The 24,127-nt window shown below is 43.0% G+C and overlaps 1 protein-coding gene across 7 annotated transcripts in view; it reads right to left on the bottom strand.

Annotated features, from left to right (window-relative positions):
- Nucleotides 1-24,127, bottom strand: part of PPFIA2 (PTPRF interacting protein alpha 2) — a 398,714-nt gene that overhangs the window by 171,588 nt on the left and 202,999 nt on the right. For all 7 annotated transcript variants that reach the window (XM_056574441.1, XM_056574435.1, XM_056574436.1 and 4 more), the window contains 2 exons: nucleotides 5,803-5,904; nucleotides 5,140-5,304 (listed from right to left, as the gene is read on the bottom strand). In XM_056574441.1, the coding sequence (XP_056430416.1) occupies nucleotides 5,140-5,304; nucleotides 5,803-5,904 (267 nt within the window). The remainder of the gene's footprint in view (nucleotides 1-5,139; nucleotides 5,305-5,802; nucleotides 5,905-24,127) is intronic.

Raw genomic sequence — 24,127 nt, 5'->3', positions numbered from 1 at the left:
TTACTGAATAGTGTTGCTCGCGAATATTCGCAATTCGAATATTATTCGCGAATATCGCATATTCGCGAATTCGCGAATTTCGCGAATATAGCACTATATATTCGTAATTACGAATATTCGTTTTTTTTTTTTTTTTTTCTTCACAGTACACATCACAGTGATCATCCCTCTCTGCTTCCAGCTTGTGTGGTGTAAAGAAGGCTCTAATACTACTGTATGAGACTGCCGGACGAAAATTCGCATATGCGAAAATTAGCAAATGCTAGTTTTCGCATATGCGAATTTCCGCTTATGCTAATTTTGTATATGTTAATTTTCGCATTTGTTAATTTTCGCATACGCGAATGTTCGCATATGCGAAAATAAAACGAGAATATTACGAATATGCGAATATTCGCGAATATATGACGAATATTCGTCCATATATTCGCGAATATTCGCGAATTCGAATATGGCCTATGCCGCTCAACACTATTACTGAAGTGCATGCACTGACTGGTGTCTGGTAGCGGCCCCTACAGAACAGGGAAGTACTACTCCTTACCTGTACAAGGGTTAGCTGCTCCTTTGGACACCAAGTAAGGGCGGCTCAATTTGGGACACTATGTGTACTGTACAGGACCCTGAAGAAGCTCCTGTCCTCTACATAAACCATTGTTTCCCAACCAGGGTGCCTCCAGTTGTTGCAAAACTACAACTCCCAGCATGCCCGGACAGCCGTTGGCTGTCCGGGCATGCTGGGAGTTGTAGTTTTGCAACAGCTGGAGGCACCTGTATGGGAAACACTGACATAGACAGTGATTTACAGCTCCCAGCAGATCTTTCTTCCTTTTATATATAAGGATTTGCTTTATCTCTATTAGTTATCTACTTATTATTCTTTAATCCTTAATTTTTCCTATTTTTGGGTGACATTTTGGGGCTTCAGAACCAATTACCAGGTTTCCATAGAGTAATGGTCTCAACATACAATGGTTTCAACATACAATGGTCGTCCTGGAACCGATTAATATTGTAACTTGAGGGACCACTGTACAGGTTTTAATTCTAAAACATTCATAAACAGAAATCAGATAGCTAGAATTTAAGATTGGAATATTCTATAAGATCTGTGCAGTGAACTGAGATGAGAAGACGTTGGCACATCAATTTCAGATAATAAAAAAAAATACATAATAATAAATAATAAGAATAAGAATACATTCAGGTGTGTTCAACAATGAACGCCCAATGTCTGGCTGAGCAGGCAAGTTCCTGTAAGGACAACATGTCACATGAACCAGGAAGCAGCATAGACAGCAAGGATCACAAGCCTTTGCAATGGCAGCTACAAGGGATCAGGGCAGGTGAGTTTAGTTAATTTTTTTAGTTAATTTTTTACCACCGTGACTCACCAAAAAAAAAAAAAAAAAAAGTTTCTCTGAGCCACATATCATCCATACTGCAAAATACACCATCTTTAGTCTCTAATTATTTGATTTTTAGTTCATTAAATTTTTGCAGAGGTGGAATAAAGTGTAAATATTCTTTTATATCACGTGTAAAAACGGGCTAAGTATTAACGGGGTATTCCAGGAAAAAAACTTTTTTTTATATATCAACTGGCTCCAGAAAGTTAACCCCTTCAGGACCAAGACAATTTTGGCCTTAAGGACCAGAGCGTTTTTTGCACATCTGACCAATGTCACTTTAAACATTAATAACTCTGGAATGCTTTCAGTTATCATTCTGATTCCGAGATTGTTTTTTCGTGACATATTCTACATTAACTTAGTGGTAAAATTTTATGGTAACTTGCATCCTTTCCTTGTGAAAAATCCTAAAATTTGAAAATTTTGCATTTTTCTAACTTTGAAGCTCTCTGCTTGTAAGGAAAATGTATATTACAAATAAAAAAAAATTTTATTCACATATACAATATGTCTACTTTATGTCTGCATCATAAAAGTGACGAGTTTTTACTTTTGGAAGACACCAGAGGGCTTCAAAGTTCAGCAGCAATTTTCCAATTTTTCACAAAATTTTCAAACTCACTATTTTTCAGGGACCAGTTCAGGTTTGAAGTGGATTTGAAGGGTCTTCATATTAGAAATACCCCACAAAAGACCCCATTATAAAAACTGCACCCCCCAAAGTATTCAAAATGACATTCAGTCATCATTTTAACCCTTTAGGTGTTTCACAGGAATAGAAGCAAAGTGAAGGAGAAAATTCACAATCTTCATTTTTTACACTCGCATGTTCTTGTAGACCCAATTTTTGAATTTTTACAAGGGGTAAAAGGAGAAAATGTATACTTATATTTGTAGCCCAATTTCTCTTGAGTAAGCACATACCTCATATGTCTATGTAAAGTGTTCGGCGGGCGCAGTAGAGGGCTCAGAAGGGAAAGAGCGACAAGGGGATTTTGGAGAGTACATTTTTCTGAAATGGTTTTTGGGGGGCATGTTGCATTTAGGAAGCCCCTATGGTGCCAGAACAGCAAAAAAACCCTCATATGGCATACCATTTTGGAAACTAGACCCCTTGAGGAACATAACAAGGAATAAAGTGAGCCTTAATACCCCACAGGTGTTTCACGACTTTTGCATATGTAAAAAAAATTATTTTTTTTCACTAAAATGTGTGTTTCCCCCCCAAATTTCACATTTTTCCAAGGGTTAATAGCAGGAAATACCCCCCAATATTTGTAACCCCTTCTCTTCTGAGTATGGAGGTACCCCATAAGTTGACCTGAAGTGCACTATGGGCGAACTACACTGCTCAGAAGAGAAGGAGTCATATTTGGCTTTTTGAGAGCAAATTTTGCTTGGGGGGCATGTCTCATTTAGGAAGCCCCTATGGTGCCAGAACAGCAAAAAAAAAACACATGGCATACCATTTTGGAAACTAGACCCCTTGAGGAATGTAATAAGGAATAAAGTGAGCCTTATTACCCCACAGGTGTTTCACGACTTTTGCATATGTAAAAAAAATAAATAAATAATTTCCACAAAAATGTGTGTTTCCCCCCAAATTTCACATTTTTGCAAGGGTTAATAGCAGGAAATACCCCCCAATATTTGTAACCCCTTCTCTTCTGAGTATGGAGGTACCCCATAAGTTGACCTGAAGTGCACTATGGGCGAACTACAATGCTCAGAAGAGAAGGAGTCATATTTGGCTTTTTGAGAGCAAATTTTGCTTGGGGGGCATATCGCATTTAGGAAGCCCCTCTGGTGCCAGAACAGCAAAAAAAAAAAACACATGGCATACCATTTTGGAAACGAGACCCCTTGAGGAATGTAACAAGGGGTACAGTGAGCATTTGCCCCCCACTGGTGTCTGATATATCTTTGGAACAGTGGGCTGTACAAGTTTTCATTTTCACGGACCACTGTTCCAAAGATCCGTCAGACACCTGTGGGGGGTAAATTCTCACTGCACCCCTCATTACATTCCATGAGGGGTGTCGTTTCCGAAATGTTTTTTTTGCGTTTGTCAAAACCGCTGTAACAATCAGCCACCCCTGTGCAAATCACCTCAAATGTACATGGTGCGCTCTCCCTTCTGGGCCTTGTTGTGCGCCCCCAGAGCACTTTGCGCTCACATATGGGGTATCTCTGTAGTCGGGAGAAATTGCGTTACAAATTTTGGGGGGCTTTTTTCCCTTTTACCTCTTGTGAAAATGTAAAGTATAGGGCAACATCAGCATGTTAGTGTAAAAAATAAAAAAATTTTACACTAACATTCTGGTGTAGACCCCAACATTTCCTTTTCATGAAGGGTTAAAGAAGAAAAAGCCCCCCAAACCTTATAACGTAATTTCTCCCGAGTACGGCGATACCCCATATGTCGCCCTAAACTGTTGCCTTGAAGTATGACAGGGCTCCAAATTGAGAGCGCCGTGCGCATTTGAGGCCTAAATTAGGGATTTGCATAGGGGTGGACATAGGGGTATTCTACGCCAGTGATTCCCAAACAGGGTGCCTCCAGCTGTTTCAAAACTCCCAGCATGCGTGGACAGTCAACGGCTGTCCGGCAATACTGGGAGTTGTTGTTTTTCAACAGCTGGAGGCTCTGCTTTGGAAACAGTGGCGTACCGGACGTTCTTATTGGGGAGGGGGGCTGTGTAGGGGTATGTGTATATGTAGTGTTTTTAACTTTTTATTTTATTTTGTGTTGGTGTAGTGTAGTGTTTTTAGGGTACAGTCACATGGGCGGGGGATTACAGCGAGTTTCCCGGCGCAAAATTTGCTGCATCTCAAAATGCGAGAAACCCACTGTAAAAGCCTCGCCCATGTGAATGTACCCTGTACGTTCACAGGGGGGGGGGTGCACCAGCTGTTGCAAAACCACAACACTGAGTTAGAAACAGACAATGTTTCCCAACCAGTGTGTCTCCAGTTGTTGCAAAACTACAACTCCCAGCATGCCCAGACAGCTGAAGGGCATGCTGGGAGTTGTAGTTCGGCAACATCTGAAGGGCCATTGATGGTCCTGGGGGTGAAGCAGAAGTTGTCCCCTGCTGGAAACAGCGGGACTTCTGCCAGTTAACCCGTGCGATGCTGCGCATCGCCGGGTTAACTGAATGTCATTTATAAACGTCGGGATGCGCGAACGCACTGCACAACCCGGCGTTTATATATGACATTCTGCGGGAAGGGGTTAAACAAATTTGTAAATTGCTTCTATTAAAAAATCTTAATCCTTTCAGTACTTATGAGCTACTGAAGTTCAGTTGTTCTTTTCTGTCTAAGTGCTCTCTGATGACACGTGTCTCTGGAACCACCCAGTTTAGAAGCAAATCCCCATAGCAAACCTCTTCTAAACTGGGCAGTTCCCGAGACACGTGTCATCAGTGGGCACTTAGACAGAAAAGAACAACTCAATTTCAGAAGCACATAAGTAGTGAAAGGATGAAGATTTTTTAATAGAAGTAATTTACAAATCTGTTTAACTTTCTGGAGCCAGTTGATATATAAAAAAAAGTTTTTTCCTGGATAACCCCTTTAACTCTCCTAGATCTCAAGAAAGGTGCAAGTTCCAAAGGTGTCCCACAACTCTTGGACAATTATGGCATATTGTGTAGATGGACCATATGGATAGAATATAAAGGGATCATTGAAACCATACCCTCATAAGCCATAAATGACATACCTTTTCATCTAGGGCTTTATGATGCTCAAAAAGAGACTTAAGAGCTTTTAGAACTTCCACTTCACTGGAAACACCTGAGGGGGACTGTGCTTGCCGTTTAACCACCGTCATCCTCAACGACCTCTCGTGTCTTGAAACAAGGCACTCCAGATGCTCCAATAAAAGCTGTTAAAGCACAAGAGAAACCAGTCATAGACTTTTCACCACCCCATATTACTAATGCAAAAAATGTGTGATAACTCAAGGCAGTCAGAATTTTACCACCAAAAAGCCATACATAGGAACAGGGAAAACAGAACCTTTAAATTTTTCAAGCTTGAGTATAGCCCTTAGTCACTACTTAATCGGCCTACATTTTTGAAGTTGCAGTGTTTGCCTCGGCGACTATGGCTACTGTTACTAAAAAGTAGCATAACAGTAAAGAAAGCGTGGCATAACAGAAAGTGGAGGTCACATGCAACAGTGAGAACCAAAACTTTGGCACAAGTAAAATTTTGGCACAAGTAAGTCGTATTTGGCTAGACAACAACAGTGTCTACAGACGCACCAAGTTTCTAAAACAGCATGGAGGCTCTATAATAAAGCTGGAGCAGTATTTGACTGGTCCAAGTTTACAATAAGCATTGGTTTTAGTGAATCTGCCCCAATAAGAAGTGCACTTACTCTTGTGTTGTTCCTTTCTGCTTTGAGTTCTGAGATCTCTTCTTCCTTTTCTAGAAGCTGCTCCCTGCATGCATTCAGTTCTTTTGTCAGTGCAGCAAACTCCTGTAGAAACAACAACAGAAACAAGTCACTTATAGCGCTAAAGAGATTTCGATGAAGCATACAGTGCAATGGTTCGGTTTCATTTTCTATTGTCTCGAAACAACCTTCCAAAATGTAATGTATTAAAATATAAAGATGTAATGTTTTCTGAATATTTTTAATAGTACAGATCTGAGGGCTTCATCTCTACGAGCATTATGTCTAGATTTCAAAGCAACAGAAAACTTTTCAGGCAAGTGACTACATCCATGAATTGGGCAATGTATACATAATACAAAAGTGCAACAGTGTGTACATCTCTGTTTCTTTAGCCATCCCTGTAAGTGAAATACTAAGAACCACATCTCTACAACTTGACAAGTAAGGAGACATGCAATGCTGTGGCATACGAGCAGCTCACCCCAGCCTCCTTGACACAAGGCAATTTTATAAATGTACCACCATCAGCTCTAGGAAATATACAGTTTGCTTTTATACTCTAATAACTATCCAACAGTGCCTGCAGCTCTTACCAGCAAATACAAATGGCAAATTCCATTTAGACTTTGTTTCAACTTGGCAGTTTTTAAGAGAACTGCCACTGCACTTTTTTTTTAGCCAAAGCCAGAGATGCATTCAAAAATAATGGGAAATATAAAGGGACTTTAACATCCTCTTCCTCATGAATCCACTTCTGGATTTGGCTCAAAAATGTGGCTTTTTTTTTTTTTTACTGCCAAGAGAAAACACGGCCTTAAAGGGGTAGTCAAGTGGTGAAAAACGTATTCCCTATCCTATGGATAGGGGATAAGTTTCAGATCGTGGGGGGGTCCGACCACTGGGGCCTCCTGCGATCTCTCTGTACGGGGCCCCGGCTCACTGGCCAGATAGCGCATGTTGACACGCCCCCTCAGCTGACACGCCCCCTCAATACATCGCTAAGGCAGAGCCGGAGATTGCCTAAGGCAATAGAGTTGTATTGCCGAAGGCCATAGAGTTGTATTGAGGGGGCGTGTCAGCTGCAGCTTTGTGCGGTGGTCAACACGCCCCTGGCCGGATGTTGCGGCCCCGAACAGGAGAGTGCGGGGGGCCCCCGCGGTCGGATCCCCCGCGATCTGAAACTTATCCCCTATCCTTAGGATAGGGGATACGTTTTTCACCACTGGATATCTCCTTTAACACCTATAACAAAAACACAGCCTTAACACCCAAAACATGTGATGATGTTTCAGGAATAGATCATTTCCTACAAAAAACTTAAGTCCCCACTCACACAGCAGAATTTTCAAGCGAAATCCAGTGGAAAATGTTTGCTAGGAAATTCTGTTACAGCAAACTCCCACTGTTTTTAATGGGATTCTGCTGCAACATTCACACTGCAGAGTTTTTGCGGTGGAAAAATCTGTGAAATATCAATTCTTTCTTCAAAAACTTATTGGAAATGCATGTCTAAAGAGATGGCTCATTTCCAAACATTCCTGCTGCTTGCCGAATTTACTTCCGCCATGTGAATGAGGCCAAGGACGGTTTTAGACTTAATGTAGCCCTGGGCAAAATTAAAAGTGGGGCCCAAAAGCCAAACAAGTCAGTCACTTTAGTTAATTCAGGATGTAGGATGCCAAGAGTGTTGCAAGTTTATTAACCTCTTAATGACACAGGGCATACCTGTATGCCCAGCGCCCACTCCCCTGCTATGACGCAGGCTCATGGGCTAACCCCGCATCATAGCTGGGTGGTCCAGGCGGTTATCAGCCACCAGGACCCATGTCTAATGCTGTACAACACCTATCGCAGTGATGCCAAGCATTAAACCCTTAGGCGTGGTGATCAAAGTTGATGGCTGTGTCAAACGTGAAAGTATAACCATGCCCGGCAGCTAAGTCTGGCTGTTCGGGACCGCTGCGGTGAAATTGGCTGGATCAGCAGAGCACCAATAACACTGATCTATGCTATGGCATAGCAATGAACAGTGTATGAAATCAGAATATTGCATGTAATAGTCCACTAAGGGGACTAAAAAATGGTGCAAAAAAAAAAAAAAGAAAAGAAAAAAAGTTAATAAATGGATTTAACCCCTTCCCTAATAAAAGTTTGAATCACCCCCCCCCTTTTCCCATAAAAAAAAATGTAAACAAAAATAAATATAAACATATGTGGTATTGCCACGTGCATAAATGTCCGAACTATAAAAATATATGGTTAATTAAACCGCACGGTCAATGGAGTATATGTAAAAAAAAATTCAAAAATCCAAAATAGTGTTTTTTTGGTCATTTTTTATACCCTAAAACATTTTATAAAAAGCAATCAAAAAGTCCCATCAAAACAAAAAATTTACCAATTAAAACTACAGACCATGTCGCAAAGATTGAGCCCTCATACATCCCCATATACGAAAAAATAAAAAAGTTATATGGGTCAGAAGATGCCAATTTTAAACATAATATAATGTATTTGTCACGATGCCGGCTGGCAGGTAGTGGATCCTCTGTGCCAGAGAGGGATTGGCGTGGACCGTGCTAGTGGACCGGTTCTAAGCCACTACTGGTTTTCACCAGAGCCCGCCGCAAAGCGGGATGGTCTTGCTGCGGCGGTAGTGACCAGGTCGTATCCACTAGCAACGGCTCACCTCTCTGGCTGCTGAAGATCGGCGCGGTACAAGGGAGTAGGCAAAAGCAAAGTCGGACGTAGCAGAAGGTCGGGGGCAGGCGGCAAGGTTCGTAGTCAGGGGAGATAGCAGGAGTTCTGGTACACTGGCTTTTAAACACACAAAACGCTTTCACAAGGCACGATGGCAACAAGATCCGGCAAGGAAGTGCAAGGGAGGAGGTTAGATATAGTCAGGGACCAGGTGGGAGCCAATTAAGCTAATTGGGCCAGGCACCAATCATTGGTGCACTGGCCCTTTAAGTCTCAGGGAGCTGGCGCGCGCGCGCCCTAGAGAGCGGAGCCGCGCGCGCCAGCACATGACCGCAGGAGACGGGAACGGGTAAGTGACCTGGGATGCGATTCGCGAGCGGGCGCGTCCCGCTGTGCGAATCGCATCCCCAACGGCCGAGACAGAGCAGCGCTCCCGGTCAGCGGGACTGACCGGGAAGCTGCAGGGAGAAAGACGCCGTGAGCGCTCCGGGGAGGAGCGGGGACCCGGAGCGCTAGGCGTAACAGTACCCCCCCCCTTAGGTCTCCCCTTTTTTTTGTCCGGTGACTGCCTCCCCTGGGATGAGGACACCGGGAAGGAATGTATGGTTTCTTCAATGGCAGGCAGTACAGCAGGAGTAGGAATGGGGAGGGATGGCAGAGGGCGAGACCTGGCACGGGGCAGTGTGACACCAGGACGAGGGTCATGAGGGGACACAGAGGTTTGCCTGATGGGACTGGGAGGGGGGGAGAGGCATTTCCTGTGGCAGGCAGAGTCCTTAATGACCTTAGGGGGAGCGGATACAGGAGGAACCACAGGGACACGGCAGGGATTACTGGGAACCGGTTGAAGGCAGTCCTTGGAACAAGAGGGACCCCAACTCTTGATCTCCCCAGTGGACCAATCCAGGGTTGGGGAATGGTGTTGAAGCCAGGGTAGTCCAAGGAGAATTTCGGAAGTGCAATTAGGAAGGACAAAAAATTTAATTTCCTCGTGATGAGGTCCGATGCACATTAGGAGGGGCTCCGTGCGGTAACGCACGGTGCAATCCAACCTGGCTCCGTTGACCGCGGAAATGTGGAGTGACTTGACAAGACGGGTCACCGGAATGCGGAATTTATTCACTAAGGACTCCCGAATAAAATTCCCAGAAGCTCCAGAGTCCAGGCAGGCCACGGCTGAGAGGGAAGAGCTGGCTGAAGTAGAGATCCGAACAGGCACCGTGAGACGTGGAGAAGCCGACTTAGCATCAAGAGACGCCACACCCACGAGAGCTGAGTGCGAGCGTGCGTTTCCCAGGCGTGGAGGACGGATTGGGCAATCCACCAAAAAATGTTCAGTACTGGCACAGTACAGACAAAGATTCTCCTCCTTACGGCGATTCCTCTCTTCCAGGGTCAGGCGAGACCGATCCACTTGCATGGCCTCCTCGGCGGGAGGCCTAGGCGCAGATTGCAGTGGAGACTGTGGGAGAGGTGTCCAGAGATCTAAGTCTTTTTCCTGGCGGAGCTCTTGATGCCTCTCAGAAAAACGCATGTCAATGCGAGTGGCTAGATGAATGAGTTCATGAAGGCTAGCAGGAGTCTCTCGTGCGGCCAGAACATCTTTAATGTTGCTGGATAGGCCTTTTTTAAAGGTCGCGCAGAGAGCCTCATTATTCCAGGATAGTTCAGAAGCAAGAGTACGGAATTGTATGGCGTACTCGCCAACGGAGGAATTACCCTGGACCAGGTTCAGCAGGGCAGTCTCAGCAGAAGAGGCTCGGGCAGGTTCCTCAAAGACACTTCGAATTTCCGAGAAGAAGGAGTGTACAGAGGCAGTGACGGGGTCATTGCGGTCCCAGAGCGGTGTGGCCCATGACAGGGCTTTTCCAGACAGAAGGCTGACTACGAAAGCCACCTTAGACCTTTCAGTAGGAAACTGGTCCGACATCATCTCCAAGTGCAGAGAACATTGCGAAAGGAAGCCACGGCAAAACTTAGAGTCCCCATTAAATTTGTCCGGCAAAGACAGGCGGAGGCTAGGAGCGGCCACTCGCTGCGGAAGGGGTGCAGGAGCTGGCGGAGGAGATGGTTGTTGCTGCTGAAGCTGAGACTGAACTTGCTGTAGCTGTGACTGTTGCTGCTGTTGCTGTGACTGGAGCTGCTGTAGCTGCGACTGGAGTTGCTGTGTCATGGTGGTCAAGTACGACAGCTGGTGCTCTTGTCGGGCGACCAATGTAGGGAGGTCGGCGGCAGCTGGCAGAGGAACTTCAGCGGGATCCATGGCCGGATCTACTGTCACGATGCCGGCTGGCAGGTAGTGGATCCTCTGTGCCAGAGAGGGATTGGCGTGGACCGTGCTAGTGGACCGGTTCTAAGCCACTACTGGTTTTCACCAGAGCCCGCCGCAAAGCGGGATGGTCTTGCTGCGGCGGTAGTGACCAGGTCGTATCCACTAGCAACGGCTCACCTCTCTGGCTGCTGAAGATCGGCGCGGTACAAGGGAGTAGGCAAAAGCAAAGTCGGACGTAGCAGAAGGTCGGGGGCAGGCGGCAAGGTTCGTAGTCAGGGGAGATAGCAGGAGTTCTGGTACACTGGCTTTTAAACACACAAAACGCTTTCACAAGGCACGATGGCAACAAGATCCGGCAAGGAAGTGCAAGGGAGGAGGTTAGATATAGTCAGGGACCAGGTGGGAGCCAATTAAGCTAATTGGGCCAGGCACCAATCATTGGTGCACTGGCCCTTTAAGTCTCAGGGAGCTGGCGCGCACGCGCCCTAGAGAGCGGAGCCGCGCGCGCCAGCACATGACCGCAGGAGACGGGAACGGGTAAGTGACCTGGGATGCGATTCGCGAGCGGGCGCGTCCCGCTGTGCGAATCGCATCCCCAACGGCCGAGACAGAGCAGCGCTCCCGGTCAGCGGGACTGACCGGGAAGCTGCAGGGAGAAAGACGCCGTGAGCGCTCCGGGGAGGAGCGGGGACCCGGAGCGCTAGGCGTAACAGTATTTTTATTAATTAGTATAATAAAATAAAACCTACATAAATTGGGTATCCTTGTAACCATATGGACCTACAGAATAAATATGTGTCATTTTTACTGAAAAGTGCAATGCGTAGAAACAGAAGCCGCTAAAAAATACAAAATGGCGTTTATTTATTTATTTTTATTTTTTCCCACAAATAATTTTTTTTTGTTTCATCATAGATTTTGTGGGGGAAATGACTGATTTCATTACAAAATAAAATTGGTAGTGCATAAAACAAGCCCATTTGGGTCTGTAGGTGGAAAACAAAGCATTATGGTTTATAGAAGGTGAGGAGGAAAAAACAAAAGTGCAAAAACGGAAAAAGGTTAAAAGATCAGAAGCACAAGCCAAAAAACGTATGTCCCTGTAGACACACAATATTTGCTAGACACACACACTATATTGTTCCTAAATAAAATCCATGATACATAGAGCAATATTCTCACATACAGTAACATATAGTGGTAGATACTCGCTATACGCTGGCACCCTGCAGACCGAATGAGGCTGGGTTCACATATATTAGGTGTGAACTGGAGGGAAACTGATGCTTGAACTGATCCTGTTCATTTGAATAGGACGGTTCACAATCATTCAGCGTTTTAATTTTGTCGCCGGATGGTTGGACACACACCGGAGAGAGAGGTTTGGATTACACCCCCTGAAATACACTGCTGTGCATGTGTGTGTGTATATGTATAACATAGGAAAGAAAAAATATATATATCTAAACATTTCCCAACCAGAGTGTATCCAGCTGGTGCAAATATACAACTCTCAGCATGCTGGGATTTGTAGTATTCCAACAGCTGGAGGCCCCCTGGTTGCGAAACATTGATATATACACACACATGCATAAATCAGTATTTCCCAATCATGATGCACCCAGCTATTGCAAAACTACAAATTCCAGCATGCCCGAACAGCCTATACAGCTGGAGGCACCCTGGTTGGGAAACACTGATAACGAATATATATATATATATATATATATATATATATATATATATATATACATATATATATATATATATATATAATGTTAGCACTGCGATATTTGCGGCACTAGGGTTGGGTCTAAGGTAGGCCTAGTGACAGATGCACCAATGTATTTCACATATATTAAAAAAACTATACATATACATATGCATACATACAACACATACTCACACAGTTATCAAGTGTATATCCATAAATGCATCACACACATACAGCACACTATAGCAAAATGCATGTACCAGATAAACTGTTTACATCACACATGTACATCTACACATGACATCTACTTACTTTTATTAAAAGCTGACTGGGTGCATTAAATACTGTAGAAGCTGCTAGATATCCAAGCCTCCTGGTGCCTGCAGACCATCACCCTCATCGTCGGCCAACAGGCCGCTAAACTGTGCGACATCTCACAGCAGCAGGAGGAGACGGCAACACTATGTAAATGAACTCTGCAGTGAGGCTCAATCCTGGATGCTGTTGCCCCCAGCTACAAACACTCTACAAACATCCTCCAGAGGGCCCTGGGCAATTGCCCAGTTTGCCATGCTCAAACGCCGGCCCTGAATGGGGCCTGCCTCAGAGTGCCAAGTTTATTTACAGTAAACTAATCCTTTTACTATATATTTGTTAAACTTTAATATGGATATAAAGAAATAAAATAAAAGTTGCCTAAATTTATGTTTTTTAATTAAACCTGCAAGAGAAACAGGTATGATTCTTGAGGGGTATTTTTTCCTTCTTCCGCCTTCTGTTTATATGAAGGTGGGATTCCTGAGTCTGTGAGCAATTTCCTTAGAGATGTAACCATTTATCATGGAATTTATTTTCCTTCTTTGATGTCTGATATGTCGGCATTAATAAATTAATAATAAAAGTTTGCAGATTATGGGGTGATATACTGAATACTGGCATAAGTCTACACTACCAATACCAGTTTAATGTTTCCAAATCATTTCACAGGGTGATTTGTATTTTTTTCCACAGACCATACTTCTGACATAAGGGAAAGCATTTTGCCATCCCCTTTGTACTACTGTGTTATGCAAGGGTACGGGATGCTAATGGCCTGAGCTCTTATATTTGCCTTCCAGATGTACATGAACCAGGGGAATTCTGTCATCCACAATCATTGTTTGTAACAGAAATGTTGTATGTTTGGTCATAGTTTACAAGCCCAGAGGTAAAAATCCCTTTGCATAGTTAATGTAATTTGACAAGCACAACTGCACTCTTAAAGTTTGTACACAAGTTATTCAGCTGGGAAACTGGTGAAGAAAGCTATATAAAATGTTAGTATAAAAATAAATCATTACCTTAAACATTTCATGTTTGAACGCAGGAGCAAGTGAGAATGCCACTTTAGCATCTTCCTATCTCTATCACATTTTTCTGCTTAGAGTGCCCTTTCTGTTGACTGTGCACATTATTTACATACTACTTAGACTGGGGAACTGAACATACCAGACACTTATCCCCTATTCACAACATAGGGGATAAATGTCTAATCATGGGGGATCCGTCTGCTTGGACCCTCTGTGATCTCCTCTACGGGGCCCCGTCTACTTACCCATCCTCGGCATGCTCTGCCCCCCCTTCCTGGACAAGCGCAAGTGCCAGCCCACTCAGCTAATCAAGGCCGCAGTGATGTCCCACCGCAGCCGGTGACTGGTTGAACAGGCCATCACTTGCGTCTGTCCAGGCAGGTGTAACAGGGTTAAACAGCAACATGTGTTGCACAACAGCTAATGGCATCTATGTCACATTTGTGCAACTAGTCTGTGACTTTCTGTCAGACTTCTTTAACATGGATCAAATCACAGAAGTTGCAAGCAGGTCCCAAGTCAAACGTCACTTTAGACAAAAAATCCATTAAAGTTGGAGTGCTATTGCATCATGTTGAAAATGTTATAACATTGACAATCAGTAGATGTGACATCGTAGTGGGGCATTCAGATTTTTACATCGCACAACCACAGTCGCTGTGTTGCTTTAGCCTTAGGCTATGTTCACATGCCAGAATTTCTGCATGAAGTTCGGCATGAATTTATAGCCAATACACTTCAATGGGTCATCCCATTCACACAGCAGAATTTCTGCTGCAGAATTTGCAGAGAATTGGCTAAACATTCATGCAGAATTCTATTCAGAATTCTGTGCAGAAATTCTGCCATGTAAACATAGCATTATGGTGCTAAACCATCGCTGATGAGTACAACAGCCCTGGGAGGAATGGAAGCTACTGCTACAGGCTAAAACTTTTGTATGGCAAGGGCACTATTAATAAAAATTCCATAAATGACTAATCAGTGGGGGGGGACTGTAACACAAACTGTATGTGTGTTTCCAGCCTAAGATATCTAAAAACAGCCAAGGGACACAAAGGTTTGACTCCCACTGATTGGATGTCATTGCCTTTATGAGCCTAATATATACAGCAGTTTCCCCAAGCTAAAAAGTATAGATGTACCAAATATTGAGGAACTATAGCTTAATTGAATGTGTATTATATGTACCTGCAATGTCCCAGTACAGGAAATGGTTCTGCACTACACTAAGGCTGTAAGGGTTGAGTCCCTCAGTGTTCTGGGGTCTCTCCTGCAGTGTCTGCCCTGCTGTTATTATAAGTGTCACTTATGGTCATAGGATTATAGTCAGTGTATATTAATGTACAGCTAGTCTAAAGGACTTGTGAGATGTCTGAAGGGCCTATGGAGTGTCACATGTTATGTTGTCACATGAGGTTACCCAGAGAGCACCAGCTTAACCTATGACCCACAGCTTTACCAATGGGCTTTGCTCAGCCTCCCCCCCCCCACTATATAAGGGACTGGCCAATACAACTCTCTTCTCTTCCTTTACTGAGAACCAGCCAGTACAGATGTCTCAGTGCTAGTGACCAGCATCTGGAAGGCCACAAAGCTACAGTCATTCCATTAAATCAAAAGTCTATGTCTTCTGTCACTACAAATAGTCAAGTCCAGCCTATAGTCAAGCCTGAAGTCAAATCTCTAAAGTTTATTACAAACCAGTCTAATCAGTCCCAGCAAGCTGCGAGGTCCTTCTGGGTTCCTGGCAACCTCTATGGGAATCTGGCCTAGCTGTGAAGATAATTCCATCTGTCTTAACTCAGTAAAGCCTCTGTTAAACCATAACTGGTTGTGGACTCTCCTTTTACTAATTAGCCATTGGAATAGCGGAGATACCGTTCGTGTGGTTCCGGTACCCAAAAACCACTATGGCATCACGAACACTAGGGGTTAACAACAACTTGCCCCAGGGGTTAATACCATCTGGCCCCACCACCTACACCGCTACACCCCGTGGTTCCGCCATACACCATGGGTCACCACATACCTTATAGGGAATCTATCAGCCCTATTTGCTACTAAGAGTGGCAGACACCATCGGATAGCTGTTAGGGTATGAAAGCAAACTGTACCTTCCCTGATGATAGTAGCAAAATGATGATAGTAGCAAAAACTATGGCATAGCATTGATCAGTATTGGCATTCAGTGTAATGCATGTTATAGTCCCCTATGGGGGTTATAACATTGCAAAAAAAAAAGTGAAAAAAAAAGTTAATGCAATCATTAATGATTGTAATGATGTGCACTGGGGATAAAAACCCCTAGAGTTTGTTGTATCACTATGCTTGAGAGAAGCTCCATTGAGGGGCTGAAACGTTGCTTTTTTGTTTGACATGAAGGAATACATTTTTCACATTTTACAATTTTGAGTGCTGTGCCAGTTTCTTCTATTATACGGACTGTGATCGGGTTGAGGCACTGGCACCATACATCTGTGGCTAAGTAGTGCTGCATTGATTTTGATGAAATATATATATATATATATATATATATATATATTTATTTTAATACATCTATCTATCTATACGTGTGTATATACATATATGTATATATACATATATATATATTTATATATACACACATATATATATATATATTTATATATATATATATATATATATATATATATATATATAGAGATGGACTATTTTATTAAATCTATTAATCTCTCTCTCTCTCTCTCTCTCTTTATGCATGCACCAGATTTTATTGTGCGACAGTATTAACCCTGCAACAGATTTTACCATACAACAGATGAACCCTGCGGCAGAAATTACAGTGTAACAGATTTTTTCCATGTGACTAAAAAGATCGGAAAAAGCGCGACAGATTAGTAAATACCAAGAGAAAAAAAGTCAGAAAAGCAAAAGACAAACACAACCAACACTCCACTCTTAGTAAATGAGGGCCAATGAGTATAATGTGAATCTTATAATATATAAAGAATCAAGAGATAAAGAGGGGAGCTGACCATAAAGGCAGATGTGGGCAGACAATAACAAATGTATGTATATAGAGTGGAATAAACCTTACACCATGTCTGGCAATTAACAAAGCACGGAAAGATATATATATATATATATATATATATATATATATATATGTATATATATATATATATATATATATATAGTGGCAGTGTGGCAAGGAAAGGGTGTGTTTCCCTTGCTAACTCTGGAGAATCCACCTGTGGCCTGATTAATGAGGTATCAGGAAGGGGAAGTGTGTTTAAAAGGAAAGGAAACAGAAAAGTTGGGGCTCTCCCTGGGAAACAGTATGCTGGCTGTTAGAGGAGGAGACACACGGGCCCTGTTTAGGTAACACGCAGAAGGCGCTGCGAGTGGTCCAAGTTCGGGTGTGAAGTGGTAGTAAAACAGGTTGCAGGTGGCACAGATGTTTAACTGGCTGAGGGTAGCTCACCAGTTCGTATTCAGGGCATGCTGATATGTGTAGTCAGTGACCAGACGGTCTAGGACTTTATTTTGTTCCTGTTTATGTTTTGTTTTACCTGCAACCTGTGGAAATAAAGCTGGCGAGGAGCCAGGCTTGTATGCGGAACTGTGGTCTGTGGAGTTATTGTGAGGAACGTGTCCCGTGGCAAGTGACCAGGAAGATCCCAGAGCTAATCCCCAAGACGGTTTGTCACAATATATATATATATATATATATATATATATATATATATACACACACACAATGCTTACTTGTAACATGAAATCTATGAAAGATGGTATACTAAACCCGAAGGAATATACCGTATTTATCGGGTATACCACGCACCGGCCTATAACACGCACCCTCATTTTTCAAGGATATTTGGGTAAAAAAAGTTTGCGCAGCGCGTAGCAACAACGCAGGACACCGCCACAGCCAGAAGCAGCGCGGACCCCGGGAACAGGTAATTATAAAACCGGGGATGGGGGAGGCAATGGGGCAGTGGCGGCGGCGGTCTCTGGACCCCAGGATAGGCAGGGGCAGAGAAGCGGGCAGTGACGGCAGGTCTCTGGCCCCACAAAAGCCGCCGCAGTTCATTGATTTAAAGCGCCCGCTTTAAATCATTGAACTGCAGCGGATTATCGGCGTATAACACGCAGGTAGACTTTAGGCTAAAAATTTTAGCCTAAAAAATGTGTGTTATACGCCGATAATTGTGGTAGTATAATAAATGAAAGAGGCAGTAGAAATATAATAAATGAGAACACTGTATAATAAATTATATATTTGAGAGAAATATGGAGGGAAGGTAGCTCAAACCACAAGAAAAAGTTGATATAAATAAATATGCTGGATGAGAGTATATCGCTATTGAAAAAGAGATCCAGCAGATCTCGAATCGTGTCTAGCCCCCTCTCATCTTATACAGCAATCTACAGTATAACAGTCACACACTGAAGCAAAGATACAGCTACAATCAACTTTATCCACTCCTGGTCCGCACAAAGCAATTTATCGACAGGCCGGCCAGCAGATCTCTCCCTCCCCTGGCTCGCCAGCGCAGATGACTCGCTAAACCCAGGAAGCGATTAGGCATCCAGGCTGGAAGCCACGGTGGGCCAAAGTAGGGAAAGATCTGCGGGACTATGTCAGGACGAGTGAGACAAAATGTCCTGAACTATTAATACTAGTTGTCTAGCGAATTCACAGATTACAAGTATTTCTATAGTTACATAGTAACTACTACACGGACAATAAGCTCTCCTCTGTTATATACCAACATAGACTTGTATGCTATGGACACTTCACATTGCTCATTGTATGCAATGTGTGCACGTTGCCTGCACACTATTTCTTTATAGAGGCTGGACAATATAGATTGCATAATACATACTTTTACATAAAGATTTTATTGTATTTTATCCTTATATATCTATCAGCATTTCTGCATTTTTATAATAAATAATACCTTTTTCTTATCTAAATTGCATCTTTTAATTTTTGTATATCCAACTGTGAACATTCAATATCCTAATACTGCTTATGCTTCTATTAGTGAGCTTATGAAAGACCAGATTTGAGGTGTGTCCCCTCTCTTTTTATTATATATATATATATATATATATATATATGTTTTGTTGGTTAACTTAACCCCTTAAAGGGGTATTCCGCCCCTAGACATCTTATCCCCTATCCAAAGGATAGGGGATAAGATGTCAGTACGCCGCGGTCCCGCTGCTGGGGACCCCTGGGATACCCGCTGCGGCACCGCGCTATCATTACAGCACAGAGCAAGTTCGCTCTGTACGTAATGATGAGCAGTACAGGGGCCGGAGCATCGTTAAGTCACGGCTCCACCATGACGTCACGCTGCTCCGTCCCCTGTATCGCCCGTCATTACGTACAGAGCGACCAGGGGTCCCCAGCAGCGGGACCGCGGCGTACTGACATCTTATCCCCTATCCTTTGGATAGGGGATAAGATGCCTAGGGACGGAGTACCCCTTTAAGGACTAGGGGTTTTTCGGTTTTTGCACTTTCATTTATTCCTCGTCACATTCTAAAAATCATAACTATTTCAATTTTACACCTACAGACTCATATGGGGGCTTATTTTTAGCACCACCAATTGTATTTTGTAATGACATTAATCATTTCACCACAAAACTTATGGCAAACCCAGAAAAATAAATATTTAATAGGCAAAATTGGAAAATAAAAGCATTTTGTAAATGTTGGGGACATCCGATTCTAGGCAGTGCACTTTTCAGTAAAAATGACACCATATGTTAATTATGTAGGTCCATCTGGTTACAATAATACCCAATTTATATAGGTTTTCTTTATTTTACTACTTAAAAAAACTACATGCACCAAAATAAGTATATTTAAAATTGTCCTCATCTGACCCCTATAACTTTTTTATTTTTCGGTTTACGGGGTGATAATCAGACATTTTTCCCTGTACTATGATTGTTTTGATCAGACTTTTGGGTATACAAAGTAACCAAAAATATGCAAATTTTACATGTACGCCATTGACTGTGCGGTGAAATCAACCTTACATTTTTATAGTTTGGACATTTACACATGCGACGATACCACATGTTTATTTTTATTATGTTTATATATCTTTTTATATGGAATTTGGGAAAATATGGGTGATTTGAACTTTTAATAAGGAAGGGGTTAATGTGTGTGTTTTAAACTTTTTAAAACTTTTTTTTTTACACTTTTAGTCCCGTTAGGGGACTTTTAGGAGGAATCATTAGATTCCTTATACAGATCAATGTGGTTCCATAGAACCACATTGATCTGTGTGCTCTGATCTCCATTGATAAAGGTAGAAAGGTACCTTTAGACACCGCAATCTAAAGGGTTAATAGCTGGCAGCGTCGATTGCAGCATTTTGGCTATTAACACCGGCCTTCATCTACAAGAATCAGTTGGGGGACGGCCGGTATGGCATGGGCTCGAGTCGGGAGTCCACGCCATACCTGCTTAACGGCACATGGATGTGTACACAAGTCCATGGTCGTTAAGGGGTTAATTAAGTTAACCTGATTTGTGGGAGGGGTCTGGTCTTCATATACCCTCCTGATCCACACAGGTGCTGTCGGCAGTATGCAAGACGTCCCCACCCTCCCTTCCCTTTTTTCTACAGTCACTCTCAGGGTATACCCCTTTTTTTTTAGGATACCCTTCATGGCCCGGCCAGGCACACCCCACGGTATTCAAGGTACATGTAACCAGACCACAAATAAATATTTATAAATATGTATCTGAAGCAAAATTGCCCTAAATTGCACAGACATAAAAATTACACTACCGCAACAACTAGAGTAGACAAGGATAGCCTCAGACACTTCATTGAGCCCTAATAATGACAAGGAATTAATTTTAAATATCCAATAGACCTAGTTTTTTTTATTTATTTTTTTAAACCTCAAACGCATTGGAGAAATGCTTAGGGACAAACAACACATGGATTTTATATAGTCTGACATATAAAGCACTAGACCGATGCTGGCACTCAATACGTCGCACTGCTGCTCACCCAATCACCGGTCGAGGAGGGACATTGCTGCAGCCATTCATTAGCTGAGCGCTGCAGGTTGACACATCGTCCACATGAACCAAAAAGAAGATCTCACCGGAGGATGATGGCAGGAAACCTGAGGCATCGGAGTAGAGGAGCAACTAAAGGTAAATTTAGGGTTGTTTTTTGTTGTTTTTGCTGGCAGCTGGGCAGGATAAAAAAAAAAAAGTTCTAGCCTGGAGTATTCCTTTGAGTTCCTAGGATAGGTGACATAAATAGAATTCTATATTTAACTGTGATATGCAAAAGTAACACCATATTATATCTTCTGAACAATCTTGATTTGCAAGTATCCTTTAGGTTAGGTTTTTGCAATCTGACAATACAATGCTCAACACATGCGCAACAAAGTGCTCTGAGCTAATAATAGTCTTACAAACGTCTGCCATCTTGTTTGCTGAAAATCTGTTGAGAGACACCGAAGACTAAAGTCCTGTTTTAACTAACAGCTGTAAAGACAATTAAGTTATCTAACAACCCTATACTGTATGTAAATTCTAGAAAGTCAAAAAAAATTTCAGTTCAGAAAACACAAATGACTCTCAGAGTGTACACTGGACAAGAAAATAGCGCTCTTATGTCAATCTAATTAAAGTCATTTTCTCTACTCAATGCAAACCCCCAAAACTGTTTCTATGGAAACCCAAGTTTAAGAATTCACAAACGTGGGTGGTAAACTATCGGTACTATTAATACAATCATCAGACATTAGCCGTTACTCTTGAAAAAAGTAAGTTAAAAATAATTATAGAAAATAACAATGTCATTAAGTTAATCTCAAATAACAAACTAAAATGCAGTTTTAAATTAAACTCTGCGAAGGAGCAAAATACTGTTTATTTGTCTGCACTAGACACTGAAGACTAAGCTATCGCAACTCTCAGAACAAAAATCTCACTACAACCGCTCTGAGATTACCAAGAATACATTGGAGCCCATTTATAATTGCATACCGTATTTTTCGTCCTATAGGACGCACCAGCGTATAAGACGCACCCAATTTTTAGGGGCAAAATCTAAAAAAATAAAGATTTTGAACCCAATAGTGGTCTTCAACCTGCGGACCTCCAGATGTTGCAAAACTACAACTCCCAGCATGCCCGGACAGCCGTTGGCTGTCCGGGCATGCTGGGAGTTGTAGTTTTGCAACATCGGGAGGTCCGCAGATTGAAGACCACTGCATAGGAGGTAATACTCACGTGTCCCCGCAGCTCCGGACCTGTCACCGCTGCCCTGGATGTCGCTCCATCGCTGTCGCCGTGTCCCCGTCGCTCCGGAACGTCTCTGCTGCCGGCCGGATATCCTCGCTCTCCGTCGCCGCCATCACGTCGTTACGCACGCCGACGCACGTACGCAACGACGTGATGACAAGGAAGGAGAGCACCAGCATACAGGGGATCCCTGAACGGAGAAGACACCGAAGAGGCAGGTATGGTCCCCCCCGATGTCCTGTAAGCACTAACCCGGCTATTCAGTCGGGCTGTTCGAGACCGCCGCGGTGAGATCGCGGCGGTCCCGAACAGCCCGACTGAACAGCCGGGTTAGTGTCACTTTCCCTTCAGACGCGGCGGTCAGCTTTGATCGCCGCGTCTGAAGGGTTAATACAGGGCATCACCGCGATCGGTGATGTCCTGTATTAGCCGCGGGTCCCGGCCGTTGATGGCAGCAGGGACCGCCACGATAGGGGTGTATTCGCCGTATAAGATGCACTGATTTTTTCCCCCAGTTTTGGGGAAGAAAAAGTGCGTCTTATACGGCAAAAAATACGGTATGTGCAAGAATTCTGGCAGAATTTATTACAAAAACTTACATGAATTATGTCCAATTTATTACACATTTTAGACCCTTTAGACCCTCTTCTGTTGTATATGAAAACGGTTGTGACCTGTGGCTTCAGAGTAAGGCCTCAGACACACTGCAGACATTGGCCCTGATTTACTAAGAGTGGAGTGGAATTTGTTTTATGTTTTTGTTTCCCCCAACAGATATTTTTCCTTGGTATTAACTAATGTTTCCCTATGTTTTACATTTTTTTTTACTCATGCTCTATGCTGTGGGGTTTTCCAGAACTTAAATCCACCACATTTTCTGGGAAAACTTTAGTAAATAGGAGTAAATGTAAAATGGAGAGTTGGTCGAGTTTATGAAATTCTGGTGCAGACACAATTTGTGACACAGAATTTGGCACACTACCCAACAAAACAAGTCGGGTTTACAATAGTAAATCAAGGCTATTGTGCCATGTAGCAGAGTCCCAAAGTTTTCAAAGGGATTCTGCTGCCCTGTTCAGGCTTCGGAATTGCCACAGCAGAATTCCACCGGAGGAAAGTACGTCCTCTCGCAGAATGAACATGTTCATTCTTTGGGTGGAATTTCTTTGGCTGTGAATCCATTGCCATCTATTGCCATCTTTATTCGTGCAGTCCTACCGCCGGAATATTCTGCGCCAGCCGCTGAAAGCAGACATTCAGCCAGTGGAATTCATCTGGCTGAGATGTGACATCATGAGTCAATTGCAACTTTTCGATGAAAATTCACATCGGGCGAAGATACGCTGAAATGTCAGACCATGCTGGAGCAGATTTAAATACCTTCTAAACTGTAGATCCCGAAGTCTGTGCGCAGAATTTATCAAGAGCTGTGCAACTTTTAATAAATTAGGCGCACACTGCCTAATGCTCTGTAGTTTGGTCTATATTGATGCGGGAAATAGACAGCTTTGATAAATCCCCCCCAATGTGTATGTGTGTGTATGTATGTATGTATGTATGTATGTATGTGTATATGTTCCAGCATCACTTCCAAACGGCTAAAGATATTAACATGAAACTTGGTACACATGTTACTTATATTTCAACAACAAACATAGGACGGGATATGGGAACGGGATATGAAACAATATATGAGGATGGGATATGAAGTCAAAAGCTTCCTCCTTTTGTTGATTTTCCTCCCCAACAAGGATTAGGAAGGAAAAAACGGGCAACGCTGGGTACTCAGCTAGTCTATATATATATAAAACTCAATGTGTGTGTGTATGTTCCAGCATCACGTCCAAACGGCTGAAGATATTAACATGAAATTTGGCACACATGTTACGTAGATGTCAAAAACAAACATAGGATAGGTAATTTAACCCTTACCCACCCCCATTTGCGAGGAGTTTTTATTTAAAGTCCCATACAAGTCTA

The sequence above is a fragment of the Hyla sarda genome, chromosome 4 (genome assembly GCF_029499605.1).
Source record: "Hyla sarda isolate aHylSar1 chromosome 4, aHylSar1.hap1, whole genome shotgun sequence".
Classification (NCBI taxonomy): domain Eukaryota; kingdom Metazoa; phylum Chordata; class Amphibia; order Anura; family Hylidae; genus Hyla; species Hyla sarda.
Note: the sequence above shows the minus strand (reverse complement) of the source record. Positions and strands in the feature narration are given on the sequence as shown.